Below are 23,845 nucleotides of genomic sequence, written 5' to 3' on the forward strand. Positions count from 1 at the left end.
TGAGTTCTACCCTCTCAGTCCAGCCCCGTCCAGCCCCACTCAACGTGACGTCACGGCGCACCGACCCGCCTGCAGGCGCGTTGTATGCAACTGGTGGGTTTGTCCGTCCTGGTGAGCTCTTCTTGAGCTTGTGTTGAACGCACTGTCTAGCCTACAAGCATAGATAGTAAAACAACTACAACATGCCGGAGGCTGAGCTGTAGGCTACCTCCTGATAGACGATGGAATATGGGAGAACTGCTAGGCTACATGAAAACTTGTATCATCCAACTTCTGGGAAAAAGAACAGTTTATTTCTTTTTTCCTACACATTTTCTTTTCACACATTAACGCAACACAACTACATAATATACACGGTATGATACTTACTCCAAACGTAGGGAATTTAAAGAAACACCACAAGGGTTAATCAGTTCTGGAAACTCATATTTGCAGTGAGAGGGCCAAGGGTAACGTCCCGTTTTGACTTCACCTCAATAGGCTACACAGGATGGTCTAATGCGGTTTTAAAGACCAGCAAATAGCTGCTTTCACGATGGTAGATTGTAGCCTATCATTGACTGGAGAGTTAGCCTAATAATAAAATAATGTGTTATTTGTGAGCAAATGCAACGTTTTCATTTCCCAACAGCTTGTGTCAAACCACCCACATTTCTAGTGACTGCGCATATCCCATGATCACCCGCCAATATTTTCAACATAGCTCGGATGTGTTTTTGTCACAATTGAAAGTGAAAGCTGCAAATTATGTCCAGGCAGATACTAATGCAATGTTATAAAGAATCGCACAGGTTTCTCAACATCCCCTTTGCTGACGTGTATGGGTTCCCACTCTCTCACGCATGCGTGCAGATGCTGACACGACTCACTGGCCCTGTCAAGAGAGCTGAAACAACATCGGCGGTAGCCGGAAAGTTTGCTGTTTACATTGTAACATAAAGGTGTAATGTGAGGTTATAGAACACATACCTGGCTATGCATAATATACAATGTGTTTCACTTATTCCCAATGAAGAAGTTGTTGAAAGGAGTGATGTATTGCGGCATTAGTTTCGTTTAAGAACTTTTAATCGCCATTAATGATTTTATTTTGAAATGCACAATCGGAAACTACGCCTGTTTTCCTCCCCGGCGCTTTCCGTCTCGTAGGCAGCACAGACAGACCGGTGCTTTTGTAGAGTTTGACGTGGCACTCTGCTTTTACTGAGGGCAATAGACAGCGAAGAGGACTCTGCCCAATATCCAGGTAAATTTGACTACGGCGGTATTCACTCACGTAGCTGATACTAATGGCCAACTCTAGCTGGGGTAACCTTTTTATTTGACGGTGTTTAAAATGAATGCGCTTGTGGTGCTAGTGCAAACTTTGTAGTGATATCCGCGTAGCTAGCAAGATGTTCTCTATCAATATGTATCCAACAGTGACGGAGGTGCTCCTGTGCTGTCACCTTTATGGTCGTTTTAGTTAAAGGTATTACGTTGTCTATTAGAGCAGACATATTGCACTGCAAAGAAGACAAACGTGTATTCGTTCAGCTGGACGTGAATTAAAGGAAGTCAGGGATGCTCAGCCATCATAACGGTCTTTGACGTGGCAACTGTCGGCAGCGGCAGACAGTCAGCTAATTGAACTGAACTAGTGGCACCGTATTTCATGTATTTCTTTGTCATTTTTTTTGTTTGTTTGTCTGTGTAAAATGTATTCAGTTGGTGTGTTGTGCAGTTGCCTAATAAAGGGCTTCCGCTGAGTTGTCATTACGCAGCTGTTATTTGTGTTGACCCAGCTGTGCTGAACTTTTACTTTGCCCTGAGAGGTGTCTACAGGCCCATTGCTTTTACAACTCCTTATGTAGGCTATAGCAGGTGAAAGTACAAATTATTGACAGCCTGTTGCCCAAAAGTATTTGTTTTAATGACTGTAATTACACTGGCCTATGTGGGAATATCGCCAGAATAATGCAAATGTAAGGCTAAAACACTGCATAGTTGCTCTGTGACTGTCATTGAATTGTAGCCTACCTCTGACAGCAAAAGAGACATTAGGGACAACTCATGTAGGCCTACTCCAGAAAGATATTAGCAAGCATAGGCCTGCCTTATCTCTTAAGAACTAATGTCTAAGGTCCATGTGACAGGAGTGTTGATGACTGGATGAGGTCAAATATCAGTTGATGTCGCTGTGTTGGTTGTAAACTTGCAACATTAATTATGGAGGAAATAGATTTGACAATAGCTAACTCTTTATGCATGAATTAATATCCAGTTAAAATCTAAAAAATATACATGTTGGATAAATCGAGAGTTAAAATCTTAATTTAAATTTGACAACATATTAGTGTCCAAAGTGTTTACAGAACAGATTTTGGAAACATCCTTTTTTCGTTTTATAAATGAAAAATAAGTACAGGTCTTAAAAATGCATTTTCTTCATTTTTTAAAGTAGGAAATGTATCATAATTAATATAATTAACAACATATTGAAATCCTTCTGCAATAACCCTCAGAAGCTAAGAATGATGTGGACAAGTTTAGTTGAATGAAGTGCTTTAGAAGTTGAGAATTTTGCTTGAGAGTCTTGTAAAAAAAACTATAAAATGAATATATATATATAGTCGAATAAACACTTAAATTCACACGTTCTCAAATCTCAAAATTGACCAGTGCTTGAAGAAAGGGGGTGGATTTTTCTTTCACCAAAAAAAAGGGTTAACATTTCACAACAGACTACTATGTTAGAGTTAGAAACAAACACAAAACAGCTTCATTGATTTATCTGACTGTCAACATGACATTCAAGTATTACCAGTCATGCAAAACGTTGACATTCTCTCTTTGGACTCAACAGGTCCTAGAAAAGCCCTTTCATTCTGGCATGAGAAGACCTTGACGCTGGTCCCATCAACATGAGTCAACAGGGTTATGTTGCTGCCCCGCCATACTCCCAGGCCCAGCCCGGGATGGGGGGCTACCAGGGGGGATTCAACCCCAATCCTACACAGCCCCACTATGGGCACTATGGGGGCCCACCTCAGGCATTCAACGCTCCTCCGCCAACAGGTAAAAAAGGACCTCTAAATCTTTATATTTGGACTCTGTATTCGAATAACATTGATTCATTGAACACGTCTGATCTTGTCAGTTGCTGCCACTTAGCAATATCAGCTCAATCATCCTTGAATTGTATCCAATGTAGCAACAAGTGCTTTCTCTCCATAACATCAATAGAAGCGGACAAGTATTCCGCTCTAAGGGGGAAAGTTTGCTGTTTTTTGGGCTGACAGTGATATGAGCAACAGCATGTCTTGGTTTGCACCTGCAGGCATTTTGCATTGCATTGTTCTTTTTGCCATGGTTTTAACATGTGTGTGTGACTAGCAAATAATTAATATGCTGCTGTGCACTGCCCATATGATAGCACTCACTAAGTAACAGTGGCACGAGCAAGGAGACAGTGTCTTTATTGGCTTTATTTGTAATGTCACAGCACACTTAAGAGCAAGCTCTGTTAGATATATAAGTATAATCAAACCCTTTAATGTTGAGTTATTGCCAGGTAAAGATGGTAGGAGAAATATACACACACGAACAGACAAGGTTTAGTCAAATCAACACCTACATATTTGATTTAGTAGTTTCAAATCAGACATGTTATGGAAGAAAATAGACAAACATCTAAAAATTAACCAGTGCAAACAATATTTTTGCCTGCAGTGTCCTTAAGACCTTAAAAAAAACGAGGTCAAGATAACATCATAAGAACTGTAATTGAATTTTGGCAAGCTGCACGTTGTCGTCACTGCTATCACCTTTTTACAGTGGAAACTATGGACGACACTGTAGCCAGATATATGTTTGGATCGACCATGTCAGGCAAAGAGAACGGGTCGGTGACTTAATGCAATCTCCACACTGAGCTGTGGATTATAGCTCTCCTTTAAATGTCATGCTCAGAGATGTTTTGGACAAGCCTTGCTTTGTCTGGACAAACCCTATCAGAGCTTTTTTGACAATGTGAAGATACAAACATAACACACAAAAGTACTGTAAACATGGTGTGTGTGTATACTCACTGCAGGTATGATGAAAGCACCTGTGTCCTCTGCTGCCGGCATGCCTCCCCTCCCAGTGTCCACTCAGTACAATCCAAACGGCCAGCAGAACGGGGCACACGCGCAAAGGTAACAACCGTCCATGTTAGCAACATTTCACTGCATGCTAAAAAAAAAACTTCAAGTGTTACGATCCGCTACCTGTAGTAATGTGTGTGTGTTGAAAAAATGCTAGTGTTAATACACAGCATAGGCTCTGTAAACTGGTATGTAAACTAAACGGCCCACTGTAAATTGCGATATGCCCGTTTACAGAGTCTAGGGGCAACACCAGATACTTTCAGTGCACACACAGTACGGACAGGTAGTGGATTGTGAGGAGATATTAACTGATTTTGATAAAAAAGTGTTTTGACAGAAAGCACTCTCCAGAATCGCTGACTGCACCTTTAAACACATGATGGAACCACACTATACCTTTTATAATGCATATTCACACCGGCTGTGATATTCCTCAGATACCCTGCTCCACCAGCTGCTTCTGCTGCTGCTTATGGACAACCTCCACAGTCCCCATACAACAGCATGGCCCCAGCGGCCCCGCCTCCAGCCCAGCAGCTCACCAATCAGATGGGTGCTATGAACCTGGGTAACTACGGTAAGCTCACCATTTACTGATTTATCCTTGCTACAGATCTCACCACAGAGGGGGGGGGGGTTATTGGTTGTGTTATTTCAGTAGAGTGGGTGTTACAGGTGTCATTTCTTCCTTGTGTAGCCCCAGGTCCGATGCAGAGCCCGCTTCCTCCAACAAGCCCTATGGCCCAGCAGCCTTTCCAGGGACCCCCTCCTCCTGCAATGGGCCAGCAACAGATGCATCCAGGCGTGCAGTCACCTCACATGTCCCCCCAGATGTCCCCACTACAGTCACCCATGGCAAACATGCAAATGGCAGGGCCACCAATGGCAGGGCCACCAATGGCAGGGCCACCAATGGCAGGGCCACCAATGGGCGGCCAGCAAATGGGTGGACAGCCAATGGGCGGACAGCAAATGGGTGGACAGCCAATGGGTGGCATGGGTAGACCGTTCCCCGGCCCGCCTCCTACCGGCCCTGGAGGTTTCCAGCAGCCTGGCCCAGGAGTGGCTGGTCCAGCAGGATACCCACAGCAAGCAGGTAATGTGTGACACTGTGTAAACATGTGTCATACTATTATTGTGTTGGTCATATTCATACATGGTCATTAGCTTAGAGTATGAATTATGTGGTCAGCCAAAGCTCCAGCTCCTCCAGAAAACAAAATAAACATAGCCAAGGTAGTTAAGTGGTTCATCATCTGGACTGAACAAGAATATGAACACAACACTGTTTTTTGCTCCAATTTAGGAAGGATCTGAGACTTTTTCTTTCCACTTTCTCTCAAATTTTGTTCACAATGTCTTTAAATCTGTGTTAGGCCATGTCCACACAGCACAATGACAGAGATATCCCATGTTTTGAGGAGCGTTCTGTTGGCATGCTGACTGCAGGAATGTCCACCAGAGCTGTTGCCCGACGCCCGTGAATTGAATGTTCATTCCTCTATCATAAACCATCTCCAAAGTCGTTTAAGAGAGTTTTGCCAGTACATCCAACTGGCCTCACAACAGCAGACCACGTTTTACCACAACAACCCAGATCCTCCACATTGGCCATTTTCACCTGCAGGATTTTGAATACACAGATACTGATCCTGAGGCCCACTGTAGTGCCATTCATCCACTAGCATCAACTCATGTTGCAGCCCAAACATGTATGGACCCAATCTGGACACTATTCCTGGAAGCTGAGAACATCACAGTTCTTGCATGGCCTGCAAACTCACTGGTTATGTCGACCATGTAGCAATGTTTGGGATGCTCTGATATGGATCGGCATACAAGACAGTTTGTTCCAGTTCATACTACCATCCAGCAACTTGGCACAGTAGTTGTAGATGAGTGGACCAACATTCCACAGGCCACAATCAACAACCTGATCAACTATATGCGCGGGGTGATGTGTTGCAACTGCAGTGAGACAAAATGGTGGTAACAGTTTCACTGGACATTTTAGAATGGCCTTTTATTGTGCCCCACCTAAGGCACACCAGTCCAATGATCATGCTGTCTAATCAGCGTCCTTTAGTGTTTCTTTGAAGCTTGGTTCTCCTTTGGGGTTGCTCTCTGTCATAGAACTTTGTGATAAAATCTGGCAAGAGAATCATAATCTCTAGCTTATAATAAACATGAAGACACTTTTTTCTCATTTGTAGTATTGGAGCAGTTGTATCATAAATCATTTTACAGCTTATAATTGGAAATCAGAAGCTCTGCTGCACACAATTCTATACCTTTCACTGTAGCCAATATACGTACATATCATTCCAGGTCAGTTTGGGGGCCAAATGCCCGGGCCCCAGCCAGGCATGCCCGGGGCCTTCCCAGGAGCACCAGGCGGACTGGCTGGACCACCTCAGAAGAAACTGGACCCTGACTCTATCCCCAGCACCGTGAGTATAGTCCACTAATCCTCCTGAGAGCTCAGCATACCTTTACATACCAACATACCATGAATGTCATTTTGTTAGCCTCATTGCATAATTGTCTAAATCATGTTTACTCTACTCTACTTTTACTCTACATCTACTCAATTCTACATCTACTCTACATCTACTTTTCTTTAGCCTAATAGCATAATTGCCTAAGTCATATTTTAAGGGTTGTAGATGTAGAGTAGAGTAGATGTAGAATAGAGTAGATGTAGAGTAAATATGATTTAAGCAATTATACTATGAGGCTAACAATTTGCTGTCCTATGCCAGCAGCCTATTCGTTCTTTAAAAGGGCTCTTTTTAACATCAGGCCAGATCAAACTTGATGAACATTGCATTGTTTCTTTGCCATGTAGTGAAGCTGTCACCATTAATGAAGTGCCCATTGTCCGTTTCAGACCCAAGTCATTGCAGATGACCAAGCAAAACAAGATGGAGGGGTCTTCAGCACAAACATGAGAGGACAGCTTCCACCTCTGGTCACCACTGACTTCACAGTCCAGGACCAAGGTAACTCACAACATATAAATGTGTTCCTTACATTCAAAATAGTTCCTGTTTTTATTGATGTGTGTTTTATTTTGTGTGTGAGATGTTAATTATACTCTTAAACAATGTATAAGTAAGGCGATCATATTGTAACTTCTGCAATATGTTATGTATGTATTCCAATCTTTATAACATTGACATTGAAAACTTCTTTGTTGTTGACAACATCCAGTTAAGTCCTTTCTATTTCATTTGGCTTTGGCTGAACATTTATTTATTCATTAAAATTATTTTGATGACTTAATATTTCCAGTAATGGCCCGTAGTCTTTGTTAGCACACTCAATGAGAGTGGTAACAAAAAATGTGCTCTGTCATAGTATGGAGCTCGTTGACCCCTTTCTTTCTTTTTGTTTGCTAATCCCAGGTAATGCCAGTCCCCGGTTCATACGCTGCACCACCTACACCCTCCCCTGCACCCAAGACCTGGCCAAGCAGTGCCAAGTGCCCCTGGCTGCCATCATTAAACCCTTTGCCAGGCTGCCAAAGAATGACGTAAGACACGGTTCTCTAAAGCCTCTTGCACCATCCAAAAAAACAAAAGCTGAAATAATATCGACACATCTTTGTTAGCTCAGGCCTCCATTGAGACAAAGTGCTTTTGTGTAGGATTTAAGTATATACTTCGATATTTACTTACCTGGAGGGTTAGAGATCATATTGAAAAATAAGTCAAGATTGGGGCAGTAGAATGTGCAACCATCATATTTACTTATAATGTGATAGATGCCTCAGTTTATTAGAAAGGTTAACTTGTCCTGTGAATGACCTCCCTGCTGGATCATAAGTGATCCAAGAATCTTGCCTCAAATATTTTCTCTCCCCCCCCCCCCCCCCCCCCTACACTCGCCTTGTCCCTGACACCAGTTGGCCTTTTTAGGAAATGTTAGCTTTCTCACATCTGGCATCAGACTAATTAACTGATGTCAGATCTGCATTAAAGAAGAAATAATGTGTAAACAAACCGAACCGCACTTTTAGAACCGATCCCAATCTAGTGCAACTTGGAGCATATTAAACACTACAATACCTAAGTAGTAAAGCTCTATCAACACATGCTATTGTGCTGTCTCTTATGCTGTATGCAGCTAACAGTTTTTTTTCTCCTCTGCACTGGGTTAACAGTCCTAAGAGAATGTAAACACTTAACTTTCCATTTGAAGCCTCATGACTAATAATATACATACTTGCTCCTTAGACTGAATGCTTGTATGGTACTTATATGGGGTTACCTCAACCAGAGCAGCATTTACATGGATATACAGTATAGTATGGCTAAGGGTAAAGTCCAATGGTAGCATCACAGTGAATGTACACACGTCTAAATAATTCTACAAGAAACAAATAACTCACGATACAAACAATGTGTATTACATCTGATTTTACGTACACACTGACAAATTGACAAGCCGATAGATTCACCACTTTCCTTTTTAAGGAACAGTTAAGTGGTTTTGTTTTCAATACAAGTGCCAAATTTCACGTAGGACCAGCTGTTGACCACTATGTGTCTGTCTGTCCGCCCCCCCCCCCCCTGTGTAGACTCCTCTGTATGTGGTGAACCATGGGGACGCGGGCCCGATCAGATGCAACCGATGCAAGGCCTACATGTGTCCTTATATGCAGTTTATTGACGGAGGTCGCCGCTTCCAGTGTGGCTTCTGCAACTGTGTCAATGAAGGTACAGTATGATGTCATCCGGAGTGAATGTGAAGCAGCCAAAAAATATATATACATCACGCAAAAGTCATTTTTGATATTGTTAAGGAAGAATATAGGTAAATGTTAAATGATGAATACATTGTTCACAGTTGTATATTCAGCTTTATTTCTTTGTCTTACCCTGCAGTGCCAGCCAATTATTTCCAACATCTTGACCACATGGGCCGAAGGGTGGACTTCCATGAGAGGCCTGAGCTGTCCCTGGGGTCATACGAGTTCACAGCCACCCTGGAATACTGCAAGGTACGGGACAACTTCTACTTTGTTCTTGATTTAAAGGTGCAGTACGCGGTTCCGGAGAACGCTTGTTGTTAAAATCACTTTTCGTCAAAATCGGTGAAACATCTCCTCACGATTAGCTACCTGAAAAATAAATCAACAAGCGTTCTCCAGAATCGCTCACTCCACCTTTAACGAGAAGACATTCTTACATTATTCATCATCGTGAGGCAAACGTATCAAAACTGAATCTCATTTATTTCAAACAATGGCAAAGACAGCGCGTGCCAGTGTACTGCATGGAGGCTTGTGTGCTATTGAAACAATATCAGAGTAAGCTGGCAAAGCTGAGTCACTCCGATGGCCTACTTTAGAACATGTTTACTAAGAAGTGTAAACAGTCTCGAGGGGCCAGCTTCCAAACAAAGGCCTGCAAGGTAGAATGTCTTGTCATGGAGCGTAACTGTGGAAACATAACAATGTTATACCCTCAATCCCCATCACAGACATTGGTTCCCTCACACAGCTACCTCTAGTCATAAGCAAACACAAATGGACACATCTCTTTTATGGGAGAACTGATAACAGAAGATGGAAGGTATAACAGTAGACCCTTAGGTTATGGGACTCTGTTGATTCAGACCTTAAATGGGTTGTCAAAAGCATAAGTTTGCATAAGGACATTTTTTTTTAAATTTTCTCTGGAAATGAAGTATTTTATGCTGGATGTCTGTCCAGCCATGCTAGCTTGGAATCATTTTAAAATGGTAACTAATTCATTTGTTACACCTGTTCTTCTACCGCAGAACAACAAGCCTCCCAACGCTCCCGCCTACATCTTCATGATCGACGTGTCCTACAACAACATCAAGAGTGGCCTGGTCAAACTCATCTGTGATGAGCTGAAGACTCTGCTGGACAATCTGCCCAGGTAGGTGCACACAATTCATGTACAATGTAAAACTCCAGTACAAATGTTAAGCTAAATGCTACATCCAACGTATGCCAGAGCCAAAAAAAAGGACTTTGACTTTCTCATCAGCTAAATGATACTGCATGAAGTTTTGCCAGATGGCTGGTGACGGTTAGGGAAGGCGCCAAGGCTGAAAAGAAAAGGAAGAAAATATTTTAGTTGTGTTGTGTGCACAGCTCCGAGGGGGATTTTGTTAAGCATTATTTAAGAAGTTTTTTGATTTTAATCACAAAGGAGAAGAATATGTACTTCACCTGGTTGGCGTTATTGGAACCAGCAGCTGTGTTGTCCATATTTTGTCTGCTGTCATGACATCATCCTCTAAACACTAAAGTAGAAGATAGCCTCTTCAGCTTTTCTTTGAAGATCCAATTTTGTTTTTACAGGCACTAGATCTAAAGCATTTGGAAAAGCATGCATTTTATCATACGGTTCATGTTATTCTGCTGTGTTTTAGTGCCAGTATTTGTTTATTTCACTCACGATAGAGCAAACTATTTAATGCAGATGTAGTCAGGGAGATTAGTTTTGTGTGTTTGTATCATTTAATCACTGTCTGGTATGAGAAAGAAACAAATACATGTACCTGTTACTAATCCGCACAGAGCTGTGGACTCAGTTGACCGGTGGTATATTGACTTCAGCTGTTTTAGGTGTGTGTGTGTGTGTGTGTGTGTGTGTGTGTGTGTGTGTGTGTGTGTGTGTGTGTGTGTGTGTGTGTGTGTGTGTGTGTGTGTGTGTGTGTGTGTGTGTGTGTGTGTGTGTGTGTGTGTGTGTGTGTGTGTGTGTGTGTGTGTGTGTGTGTGTGTGTGTGTGTGTGTGTGTGTGTGTGTGTGTGTGTGTGTGTGTGTGTGTGTGTGTTCTATGTTTTTGAAGTCAGCACACAGCGAGTCAGCGAACCTGCCAAAAAGTTGTCAACAATTCAATGTTTTAAGCTTCCAGTAATACATACATTTTTACATATAACTTACTTACTACTGTTTTAAATGTAGCAGTTTCATTATGTACAATACAAATGACATTGTCCCCATAATTAGTGCCAATTCGCTATTTTTCTTCCAATTATCAGGAAATACAAACATGTAAAATAACAAGTAAAGTCAGTGAGTCCCAAATAAACTGTCCGAGGTAGTTTCCATCACCAACCAAGGTTGACTTGGATTTTGTAAACCTGTAGCAGCTATTTCCTTTCTCTCCCTTTGGATCAGCACTTAGAATGTTAAACATTAATAAACAAGTCCATCCACTCCTGGATGGATGGAAATACTTGGCAGTTTGACGTGCTTAGGTGAAGTAGTTGTTTGAAAGGGATGGTCAACCCAAAAGTGTCATTCAATTCTGTTTATATAAGCTTTGATGGTTAATATAATTATTGTTAAATATTGTTAGCCTCATAGCATACTTGCCTAAATCATATTTACTCTACTCTACTTTTACTCTACATCTACTCTATTCTACATCTACTCTACTCTACTTTACCCTACTCTATAACCCTTAAAATATGACAATTATGCTATTAGGCTAACGAAAAGTAGATGTGGAATAGAGTAGAGTAAATATGATTTAGGCCATTATGCTATGAGGCTAACGACATATAGAATTGACCTATATGTCTTTCTCTGTCCGTCACCAGGGAGGAGGGTGTGGAGAGCTCTGCGGTGAAGGTTGGCTTCGTCACCTACAACAAGGTGCTTCACTTCTACAACGTGAAGAGCGCTCTGGCCCAGCCTCAGATGATGGTGGTGTCAGACACAGCCGAGATGTTTGTCCCTCTGCTCGACGGCTTCCTCGTCAACTACCAGGACTCCAAGGCCGTTATCTCCAAGTATGACCACACACACACACACACACACACACACACACACACACACACACACACACACACACACACACACACACACACACACAGACACACAGACACACACACACACAGACACACACACACACACACACACACACACACACACACACACACACACACACACACACACACACACACACACACACACACACACACACACACACACACACACACACACACACACACACACACACACACACACACACACACACACACACACACACACACACACACACACACACACACACAGGGGGGGCCACTGTAGCTAGCAGCAAGTCCCTTTACAGAGGCCAGGCTGTGTGTTAGGACTGGACTTTTTTTCAGCTCAGTACGGACAGGTAGCGGATTGTGAGGAGATATTCACAGAGTATGACAAAGTGATTTTCATTAAAAAACGCATTCTCCAGAATTGCTGACTCCACCTTTAAATCCAGCTGAACAAAATACACGTTGGTTTATTTTCCTATCCCCTAGTTGTCTAACTTGGTACGGAGCCTAACATGGCTCCAGTCAAATATATCAAGATTAATCTTTTTGAAGGAAAAAAAAAAGTGCATGAGATATAGGAAAAACTGAGTCTTCGGTTACTTTTTCACTTGTGACATAACTTACTTATCAAGTCAAAAATACAGCAAATGAAGTATACAGTACTGCATTAAGTCAGCATGGCCTTTAAATGGTGTGTCCCCTCTCTCCCCTCCACAGCCTGCTGGAGCAGATCCCTGACATGTTTGCAGACACCAACGAGAGTGAGACGGTCTTTGCCCCGGTCATCCAAGCCGGCGTGGAGGCATTCAAGGTTAGAGCCACAGTGTGACACATGTCAACATGAAGTGGTATGACTATGGCACTACTGCACTACTACAATAAGAAGCGTCCTATTTGACAAGCAACATTGGATTAGCGGCAGTGTTTTTTAAATCTTACACCATGGTCTTAATTTTTTTTAAACGTGTGTCTCCTATACAAAAGGGCAAACAATTGAAATGTTCTGCAACCCCGCAAGACTGATTCCATTTGTCAAATTATTTCAAATGTATCGTTCACGGCAACTTTGCCATTGACACCAAACCTAATTCAACCAGTCAACTCGGCGATCTTTCTTTTTTTCCTCCTCTGCCTGATATGTTTGTGTGTTTACTTAAAAATCAACTTTCCCCAGTGATATGAGGTCAGCCTGTTGGCGCGCAGCAGAGGAAAAAGTTCACACACATAACTTTTTTTAATTGGAGGCAGTTGCAACATTACACAACAGCAAAAGAGTCTGAGATGTATTTAATTGTTCATGCCTGCTCATGTTCATGATTTTATTTTGAAATGCATTTGAACCCTTTGACGTTATGATGTCATGGTGAGGCTACAGATAACATATGAGGAAGGAACACGCTATGCACCTTTCAGTGTGAGGATCTATTTGGGTCTTTCATTCTTTTTGTGTGTACATTGCAGGCAGCAGAATGCAGTGGAAAGCTCTTTATCTTCCACTCCTCCATCCCCACTGCCGAGGCCCCCGGCAAGCTCAAGAACAGGGACGACAAGAAGCTGGTCAACACAGACAAGGAGAAAGTGAGTCAACTCCCAATAGAGACTAATGGCAGTTTGAGATTTAAGAAATGTACCACACATTTGTCATTTTCGATTATGTTCCAAAAACTGTAAAAAAAAAAAAATCACTTTCTGTCAAAATCAGTGAATATTGACTACTCATGATCCACTACCTGTCAGTACTGTGTGTGCGCTGAAAGATATCTGGTGTTAATACACAGCCTAGGCTCTGTTAACTGGTATGTAAACAAAGTGTATGTGAACAATGGGGGCACATCGCAGCTAGCAACATGCCGGTTTACAGACCCTAGGCTGTGTATTAACACTGGATTTTTTTTTCAGTACAGACAGGTAGCGGATCGTGGGGAGATATTCATAGATTTTCATATTTCGGAATCGCTAACTCTACCTTTTAAGTTTTAAGCCTCATTTTGAAATTAAAATCCTGAAATCTACTGGTTTGCAGTGGAGATAAACTATCTTTACGCTTGAAAGCATAGACAGCTATAACAGAACACTGCTGACTTACCCAATCTACACCCTGTCTTTGTCCCTGTAGACTCTGTTCCAGCCTCAGAAGGGAGTGTATGAGCAGCTGTCTAAGGACTGTGTGGCTCAGGGCTGCTGTGTGGATCTCTTCCTCTTCCCCAGTCAGTACGTGGACCTGGCCACCCTGGGTGACGTGCCCTCGCACACCGGAGGCTCCGTCTACAAGTACAACAACTTCCAGGTAGCTCATACATACAGCCATAACGCCTGTTCACTGAACCTGTCTCACCACACATAGAGACACAGACACACAAAGGATATGGACCGTTTGTTTACTTCATGTTATTATACTAAAACGTTAACACACAGGAGAAGGCATGTGTAGCCTCTATAAAAGCTAGTTGTGTCCACATAATGACTTTGATGCAAAACCCACCGTCTATTAGTGTCCAATAGGAATGGTGGAAAACTTCTCCAAACTGTACAAACAGTACAGGCGTAACACACGGCTTAATCATGAAATACTTCATCCATACTGTAAATTTACAATTGCAATACAGTATTCTTTTTCTGAGAGCTTTAGCATTGTATCACTCCATAGAAACTAAATGATCTCATTCTCATTGTTCAGTTATTTATGTTTTAATTTAGCCAACACTGACATTTGTTTTTGTAATAGACTAACTTGTATATTTATGAGCCCCTGTCTGCTCATTAGGGGCATGGGAACAAATTGTGTCAACACCGCCATCTGCTGGTCAAATGTTATATAGAAACAGTAATGGCTGCTCAACTCAGATGTACTTGTTGTTGCCAGGTGGAGGCAGACGGGGAGCACTTCCTGAGAGACCTGAGGAAAGACGTGCAGAAGAGCATCGGCTTTGATGCCATCATGCGTGTCCGCACCAGCACGGGTACCAAATACAATGAGACACTTCCCCTGTGTTCCAATCCCCATACTATATACTATTTAGTATGCCACAAAAAGATTTAGGATGTCCCAAAACATGCACATCAATTGTAGTAGGCTGAAAATACACAATTGCCCCACTAACTCCAATAGCATTTTGGAGTATTCGTCTTTATCTTGACATTTCTCAACATAATGAAAATAAATCTTCCTTAAAGACCTACTTCACCGGTGGGAATATGAAGGTGTATTGAATTCTGAGATCCTATTTAGTATAAATGTGCAAAAAAAAATGAAATTGGTTCATCCTAGCCTGAGAAAAGGCAGAAAGAGTGTTTTATGGTCTCACTGTCTAACCCTACATTTTCCTTACTGTGACATCACAGTAAGGGCTAGGATTAACAGGACAGCTGGGCCAAGGGAATACTGAGGGAAGACTGTGAAGAAAAACCTCATTATATTATAATAGTGATTTTATAATGATAGAACGCCTGTTCCGTATGGGTGAAGTATTCCTTTAACTGTTTTTTTTCTCTCCTGTGGCCCTAAAACTCTTCTGTACTTTAGTATGTAGTGTAGTAAATAGAAAAGGTATGTGATTTGGAACACAGGGTTCATTCTCCATTACATGTACTACAAGGAAATGAATTTCAGTAGTTGACCGTGCTATGTATGTATGTGTGTGTGTGTGTGTGTGTGTGTGTGTGTGTGTGTGTGTGCCCTCAGGTTTCCGAGCCACAGAATTCTTCGGTGCCATCCATATGAACAACACCACGGACATAGAGATGGCAGCGGTGGACTGCGACAAGGCTTTGACCGTAGAGCTGAAGCATGACGACACTCTCAGTGAGGAGAGTGGTGCGCTCATTCAGGTGTGTGTCCTTTTAGAAATACAGTACGTGCCTGGTTTAAAGAAGAATAAAAAGGGATTTGTCAGGAGTCTAATCTCCTTGGTTCTAACTTTAGTTTTTTCACTTCATTTCCCAGTGTGCCTTGCTGTACACCACCATCAGCGGCCAGCGACGTCTGCGCGTCCACAACCTCAGTCTGAACTGCAGCAATCAGCTGTCGGAGCTCTACAAGAACTGTGAGACGGACTCACTCGTCAACTTCTTTGCCAAATCAGGTGAATGTCTATGAAGAATTCCACACTAGCTCCTTCGTTAAAGCTTGACCTGAAAGCACAGATTGTTACATTGTGGCCAAATGCAGACAAGATGTGTAGTTGCTCCTATGATCCATAAGCACTCCTTCATTCCAGGAGGGAGTCATTCATACGGCCAGCTCTCTTTCCTTGGCCACTATAATGTAGTGCAGATGTAGCTTGCTTTTGTACTGCAGTGTCACTCTGACCCAATGCATCACATGATAATCTACTAATGCTCGCAGACTTAAACCACATGTTTCACATTAAAAACACATCAGCCTTGCTGTAACCTGCACATAGTGGACAGCCATATTTGCTCTCTACTCCTTCTCATCTGCTGTCTTCTACCCCCCTCCCTCCACCCCTCAGCTTACCGTGCCATATTGAACCAGCCATTAAAGAGTGTGAGGGAGATCCTGGTCAACCAGACAGCCCACATGCTGGCCTGCTACAGGAAGAACTGTGCCAGCCCCTCCACTGCAGGCCAGGTCGGTGCACACACACACACACACACACACACACACACCTGTAATGACATTTGTTAAACGTAGGCTTAGATATTAGGTACATGGTGTCTGAGAGTATTGAATGATGCATGGATTGTGTGTATTGATGCCTTGTGCTCCTGTATCCACCTGTAGCTGATCCTGCCTGATGCCATGAAGGTGTTCCCGGTCTACATGAACAGCCTGATGAAAAGCTCTCCTCTGGTGGGCAGCACAGAGCTGTCCACAGACGACAGAGCGCTGCACAGGCTGGCTGTCATGGCCATGGGGGTGGAGGACACACAGCTGCTGCTCTACCCACGCCTCATCCCACTGGTAGGACGCACGCACGCACGCACGCACGCACGCACGCACGCACGCACGCACGCACGCACGCACGCACGCACGCACGCACGCACGCACGCACGCACGCACGCACGCACGCACGCACGCACGCACGCACGCACGCACGCACGCACGCACGCACGCACGCACGCACGCACGCACGCACGCACACACACACACACACACACACACACACACACACACACACACACACACACACACACACACACACACACACACACACAGAGTCTGTCCTTTTTGGCATTCCAAATCGCATACTTTTTTTGTTACTATTCTAGTTCTAATATGAATCATGTAGTATGCTACAGCTGACCATAACAAGTATGTAGTATGCATGCAGTAGGCATATAATTGGTACATACTTTTTCTTATTTATTTCATCTTTTCATCATAACTTTGGGCCTTGAACTTGCCTCTTGCTTATTTATCGTTCCCTTCACTGGTTGTTTCCCTTCGGAGGGCTCAGTCATTGTAATGTGACTTCCGCTGTGCAGTGGGTTAGAATTTCCGGTAAAGCATGCTGGTTTCCACGCTAAACATCACGACCAGATGTAGTGGGGTATTTTTCAGCGTGCTGCATTTGAAATCATGTATTAGGACATCCTATTTATAACGTACTAAATATCTTGGAATTATGTGAATTGGAACGCGGCTACAGCCTTTTCATTTTTTGTTCATTTGTGCATTTACATTGTGGATGTGACATTGAGTTTCAATGCTATGCAAAGTGACATTTCACTGTGTAATCAAATGTATACATGTGTTTCCAGCACACCCTGGATGTTAGCATCGAGACCCTGCCCACTCCTGTGCGCTGTTCAGAGGAGCGGCTGACAGACTCTGGTGTCTTCCTGCTGGAGAACGGACAGGCCATGTTCCTGTGGCTGGGACAAGCCTGTGCACCAGATATTATCCAGAGCCTCTTTAACATGCCCTCACTCGCACACCTGCAGGGAACCATGGTAGGAATGATAACATATTCCTAACTGAAACAAACAGTATATGTATTAAGAGATGCTACATGAGACACTGTCTTACCTCTGTGCTGCCCTTTACACGTCTAAGTATAATGCATGTGTTAAAACTAGTGACTTATTTTCCCCCGATTTTGAAATGAACCCAAACCAACCATTGTGTTTTTCAGTGCACATTGCCAGAAGTGGACAGCCCATTGTCAAAGAGGATCCGCTCCATCATCAGTGACCTGCTTGAAAAGAGGCCCAACTCCATGAAGGTAAGACATCTGGAGCAGCAACACCATTCAAAAACAATGTTGATGCTTATTTGGTTTAAAAGTAAGGAAAAACCAGGTCTTCCCCTCTTTGCCCCATTTCAACTCTCTCTCCAAAATCTATCCAATAAAGCAAAAATGTCAACAAAAAAAATCTTAGAAAATTTTTTTTAAGTAAAAACCAATGAATTAATATTAGAGAAAACGCTTTGGTTGAGCTAACAGGCTTGAACAAATGAAAGTTTGAAGCCATGCAGCTTTTAATGATCTCTGTCTCCCTCTGCTGGAGTTAGTGAGTAAATACATTCCCATTTGACTTCTTCAACAGCCTCATTTCACAAAACATATTGTAATTTTGCTATTGAGAACAAGCTAATCAAAGCATAAATATTAATATATATCAAATTAAAAAGAAAAAAAACTTTGTTACAAGAAACAAACTATGAAGTTGGTATATTCCATTACAAGCCGGTTTGCATGAAACATGTCATACAGGACAGGTGCATCTAAAATAGAATATCATGGAGAAGTCTCTTCAAACATTTTATCTTTCATATATTCTAAATTAATTACACAAAGTGAAACATGTCAGGCCTTTCCTTTGTTTAAATTGACGGACTGCTTTTTCATGGAATAAAAAAAAAAATCCAGTATCTCAAATTATTAGATTTTAATACAGAAATGTCAACCTCCTGAAAAAGGTGGTGTTGCGGATTAATTTCCTTGTATGTGTAATGATGAATCTAGAATACAGGTAGTTTCAATATTTGAATTAAATAACAAACAAAAAATTTTACTTTTCACTGATGTTCAAACTTTGAGATGCAGCACCTGTAGCAACACATTAAAATGAATACCATGATATCCTTTAACCAATTTAAACATACTATCTTAAATCTACCAAACTCTAACTGTTTTAATCAGGCCATATTGTACTTTTACCAATTTAATTTTATTTCCGGCCACTCAACACCTCTGTCTAAAATGTTTCTCTTTTCCAGCTTGTTGTGTATTTGATGTATTTGCATTGTATATTGTGTATGTATTGTTGTTTTTGTTTCTCGACATCATTGCAAATGAGGGTCACCCCTCAATGATATCTCCAGTATAAATAAAGGTTAAAGGTTCAGTAAGCGGAATGGTCAGTTTAGCTAACGTCCTGTCACTGACTGCAGTTAGCAGTCCCCTCGTCACCACATTAATGCACTGCGGTCTTCAAACAGAGAGTTATCTAGCATCATCTCAGATAAGTAAGTGTGATAAAACATGATAAAAACCTTCAAAACAAGACATTGGGAAGGATTTTTACCTGCTCCGCCATTGTAGGCACATACGCATTCACCCATCTGTCGCTCTGCGCGTGTACCGGCAGTGAGACGGGTGCCGGTTTGTAGCATTCTCTCTTGTGATTGCATATCAGTTTCGGGATCCCGAAAAGTTTATTTGACGATTATATGCAGAGTGGGTGACTGAGAGATCGGCTTTATGAAACGCGCACACTATATAAGTGATCACTGTATGAATAAAGAGCGATTTAACACTTATATTAACATAAATAAATCGCTTACTTCACCTTTAAATAAATAAATAAATTGTAAAATCAGAACCAGAATGTCATTTGCTCACCTTTTCCCCCTCTCTCCTCTCAGTTCCAGATTGTGCGACAGCGGGACAAGCCGGAGATGGTTTTCCGTCAGTTCCTGGTGGAGGACAAAGGTCTGCACGGTGGAGCTTCCTACATGGACTTCCTTTGCTACGTACACAGAGAGATCAGGCAGCTGCTAACTTAACTCTCCGGGCCCTAAGCATTCCCCTTATCAACCGGCCCGGGAGAAAGACGGCATTTTAAAAAGGACCAATGCACCAATATCTCACAGTGTCTCAGTCGGCTCCAAGGAAAGAAACTTTTCAAGTGTTTTACAAAGACAGAAGAAGAAAACGATGAAATAGGGGGAGGAGCCTATTGAGATTTTTTACCTGGACTGTCCAAAACTGCCTTTCCAACACGCTATTGTCATCATTTAGAATACACACAGTATGGACTACAAATAACCTCTGGTCACTTGAAGAGCTTCACAAGTTAAAGTGGGCAAATGAAATGGAAAGCATATCAAGCAGTTCCAGCACATGTTCTTCAGTGTGATGGAGTCTGGAACGACATCAGTGCCTAAAGCTCCAATGCGTTTTGGCATAATGCCAACTGGCATAAGCAATACATGCATCTCCGCTGTGCAGTCAATTGACTAAAGCATTTTTTTCCCCCATTTGACTTGGTAGATACACAGTGTCAATACAAGGGGTTATTTGTGGCCCGTACTGTTAGATGTTCACTTTGAAACACAGTTATGTGTCCCTGTCTTTGGTTTACACAACTTTCTCCCAGGACGACCAATTTTGAAACAATGAATACTCAAAAAAAATATCCACTATTTAAAAAAATGACTTATAGAGAAGCTGGTGCTTTTTATCACTTTTTTGCTGTCCGAGCAGAATTTTTTTTAAACAAATTAATAAACCTTTATATGGTGTATCCTTCTCAGTACCAGGTACTTTATAATTAAGCATAAAACAATGTTGAAATAAAAACCATTGCTGTCGGGTGATTCAAAAGCACTCGATTCACACATTCCCCCATCGAAACATATTGGGACTCTGGCCGTTTTCTAGGAGATTTGATGTGTCCAGCAGTGTGTATTGACAAGAAAAATTGTTTGGCATTCTGTGTGGGTACGATGAAATGAACACAGGGACCAACCTATGTGTGCTTCACTTCACAAGACAGGATCTTAACCAAAAAGGAATCAGGGGTATCTAAGGGAAAAAGTTAAGGGACCAAATTGGAAGATTTTCCCCTTAAAGTGTAACAACAATCTTACAGCAAAAAAAATATATAAATTATGATCTGTTCTTGGAGTTATTCATTTCATGAAATGAGATTTAATGTCAGTAACATTGTAAAATGGTTCAACCTATCATAGGAGTATCAGATGTTGTTGTGTTGTAAAAGAATCTTCACTTTTCGGCCCAAATTCAGTCAAATCCAGTTACTCTGAGAAATATAATCTGCAAAAAATGATGATGTGTAACATTTGCGTCTTTGAGTCTCAGTGATCGTATCATACTGTACCGCATTGCTTGTTTTTATAGACCTGATTGCTTCTCGGTAATACATGTTATGCATTTGATTGAATATTGTCCAGTTTTGTGTACGTCGTGGCCATCGAAAATAAGTCCTTTTTGTATGTGAAATACACAACAAAATATTACCAACTGCCTTAAGTTGATATAATAGTTGTTCAGAAAAATATATGTTAAAAAATATATGTATGTCCTAGAGATCTATATGGCTGATTTCAATCTTCTTGGTTTGTATGCAAACTTATCTCAGGTAATTGAGTACCTTTACTATTTTAAGTTCGAAGAAATTGATTTCATTGTAAACTGGAAAGATGAGACGGTTGTTGACGTGTGGTAAAACTCACCGGGGCCTTGGTGTACCAATGTGTATTTTATTCCAAACCCCTCAAAGATTCTTTCTGAATTAAATTCTTGTCATAACTACTGTCGCTCAACTTTGATTTTTTTTTTACTTTTCAACTAGTGAACATCGCTGGTATAAAGTTATCTTCTGGGATTGAATGTGTAACACAGAAAACCTTCGGACCTGCTGTTAAAAATGTATTGATTGTAGGATCCTTATATATATATTTATTTTACTAAGTATTTACTTTGACATATATTCATAGCAAGCCAGAACTACAGGAGTGTCAAAAGGTAGAAATGTGTGTCCATCTTCGTATTAGTAAGAACTCTGCAGCACAGTGGGGTCCATAGCTCAATTTTGGGATCATTTACAAAAAATACACAAATGATTTAAGGACAATTAACGCTGAAAAATACACATTAATCAAAACGGTAATTGAATCCAGTCCAGGAGAAAATTATTAGGATTTTTGTCCCAGTGTGTGTGTGTTAACCTGTTGTCACCATGAGGGGGCGTGAGAAGACTTTTCATTAGCAGACTTACCCTGCGTTCCAAATCACATACACTACTTTTTACTACACTACATACTAAAGTACAAAAGAGTTTTAGGACCACAGGAGAGAAAAAAAAAATCAGAAAAATATATATTTTTTTCATTATGTCGAGAAATGTCAAAAATAAAGACGAATACTCTTGCTATTGGAGTTAGTGGGGCATTTATGTATTTTTTAGCATACTACAATTGACGTGTATGTATTGGGACACCCTAAGATTGCGTTCCAAATCGCATACTCTTTCTTTTTTCTATTCTACATACTACATCCGACGATAAAAATAATCTAGTTAGGATGCAGTAGGCATACTATTGGGACATACTTTACTCTCTTATTTCATCATAATATTGCGCCTTGATCTTGCCTCTTGCTTTTATATCCGTCGCATCCCCGTTTGTTTTCATATGGAGGCTTCGTCGATGTGACGTCACTTCACGTGCGCACTGGATTGTGGGTCAGAATCGCCCAAATAGGATGCAGTTTTCAACACTAACAATCTTGGCCGCATGAAGTAGGACATCCGGGTACTTCTAACCATCCTAAATCTGGCCACAAGAATCGGGACATCCTAAATCTTTTTTCTACATACTATATAGTAGAAAGTATGCGATTCGGAACGCACCCTAAATCTTTTTCTGGCATGCTATATAGAAGGGAAGTATGGGGATTGGAACTCATGGACAGTTGAGGATCCTATGGTTGTGTTTGACATAAATGACCTCTTAACATAACGGTGATAAGAAATCAATCTATAGACAGAAAGATATTCTGACTGACTGCTTAGTCTCTTCAGCTGTTGAGACAAAATGCATCATGAAGTATTTTAGGTAGATCAAACACATTTAAACATGCATTCACTGGCTGAAATCAATGTGTACGGACTAGTACTAGTACAATCTGGTGTTAAGCCACAGCCTAGGCTCTGTAAACTGGTATATGAACATAGGGGGGCCCACCGTAGCTAGCAACAAGCCGGTTTTCAGAGCCTTGACTGTGTATGACCACATAGGTTATATTTCAGCGTACACACATACAAACAGGTAGCGGATTGTGAGAAGATATGAACTGATTTTGACAAAAGCTGATTTTTGACAACAATCATTCTCCAGAATTGATGACTCCACCTTTAATTTGTATTGTAAGCCATTTAACACAGTTAGATGTTTCCCCCTGCTTCTACATCCACCGGGATATAATGTAGATATGTTTACAAGTGGGTCATGATCCAAACAGTTACAGAGAGTGATGCACATGAACACAACATCTAAAGAAATTATGACAGCTGTTGATACTTTTCTTGACGCAAATAACATCAAATCCTCTCCCATAACAGAATATCAAAATGTGACATTTTTTCTTTACCAAATGAATGGATGGTCCACATGCCTCACTGGGGTAGACTTTTATGTGTGTGGCTGTCATAGCCAAAAAATACAAGTAGTGACATAATGTATGAACACTTTGAATGAAAAAAAAAAAAACTGTCATATACTGAACATAAAATGCACCCACTTCTCAAGCATATAGCTGGTTATCGATGGATACTTCCTGTATCCATTATCAAAGTCATATTGCAAATACTTACATAATGTCCAGCCACTTCTTTCAGTGATCCAGTAGTTTCCAACGATCAAGTGCGAGACTTCTACCCAGCATGCCTTGCGTTTGCTCACATTCGGGGCCTAGTAA

General features: G+C 41.5%; 1 protein-coding gene across 1 annotated transcript; it reads left to right on the forward strand.

The window, feature by feature from the left end:
- Positions 1-1,155: 1,155 nt before the first annotated feature.
- On the forward strand, positions 1,156-21,677 carry sec24d (SEC24 homolog D, COPII coat complex component). Its single transcript, XM_080052303.1, has 23 exons — positions 1,156-1,246; positions 2,846-3,057; positions 4,076-4,178; positions 4,568-4,707; positions 4,828-5,226; positions 6,459-6,580; positions 7,021-7,132; positions 7,538-7,665; positions 8,713-8,851; positions 9,020-9,135; positions 9,918-10,042; positions 11,718-11,909; positions 12,651-12,744; positions 13,395-13,511; positions 14,050-14,220; positions 14,797-14,893; positions 15,616-15,761; positions 15,877-16,015; positions 16,406-16,524; positions 16,678-16,857; positions 17,658-17,849; positions 18,032-18,121; positions 19,768-21,677. Exons 2-23 carry the CDS (start codon positions 2,904-2,906, stop codon positions 19,906-19,908), a joined length of 3,216 nt encoding a protein of 1,071 aa, XP_079908429.1. The 5' UTR covers positions 1,156-1,246; positions 2,846-2,903; the 3' UTR covers positions 19,909-21,677.
- Positions 21,678-23,845: the final 2,168 nt, after the last annotated feature.

The sequence above is a fragment of the Ammodytes marinus genome (assembly GCF_949987685.1).
Source record: "Ammodytes marinus genome assembly, chromosome: 23".
Classification (NCBI taxonomy): domain Eukaryota; kingdom Metazoa; phylum Chordata; class Actinopteri; order Uranoscopiformes; family Ammodytidae; genus Ammodytes; species Ammodytes marinus.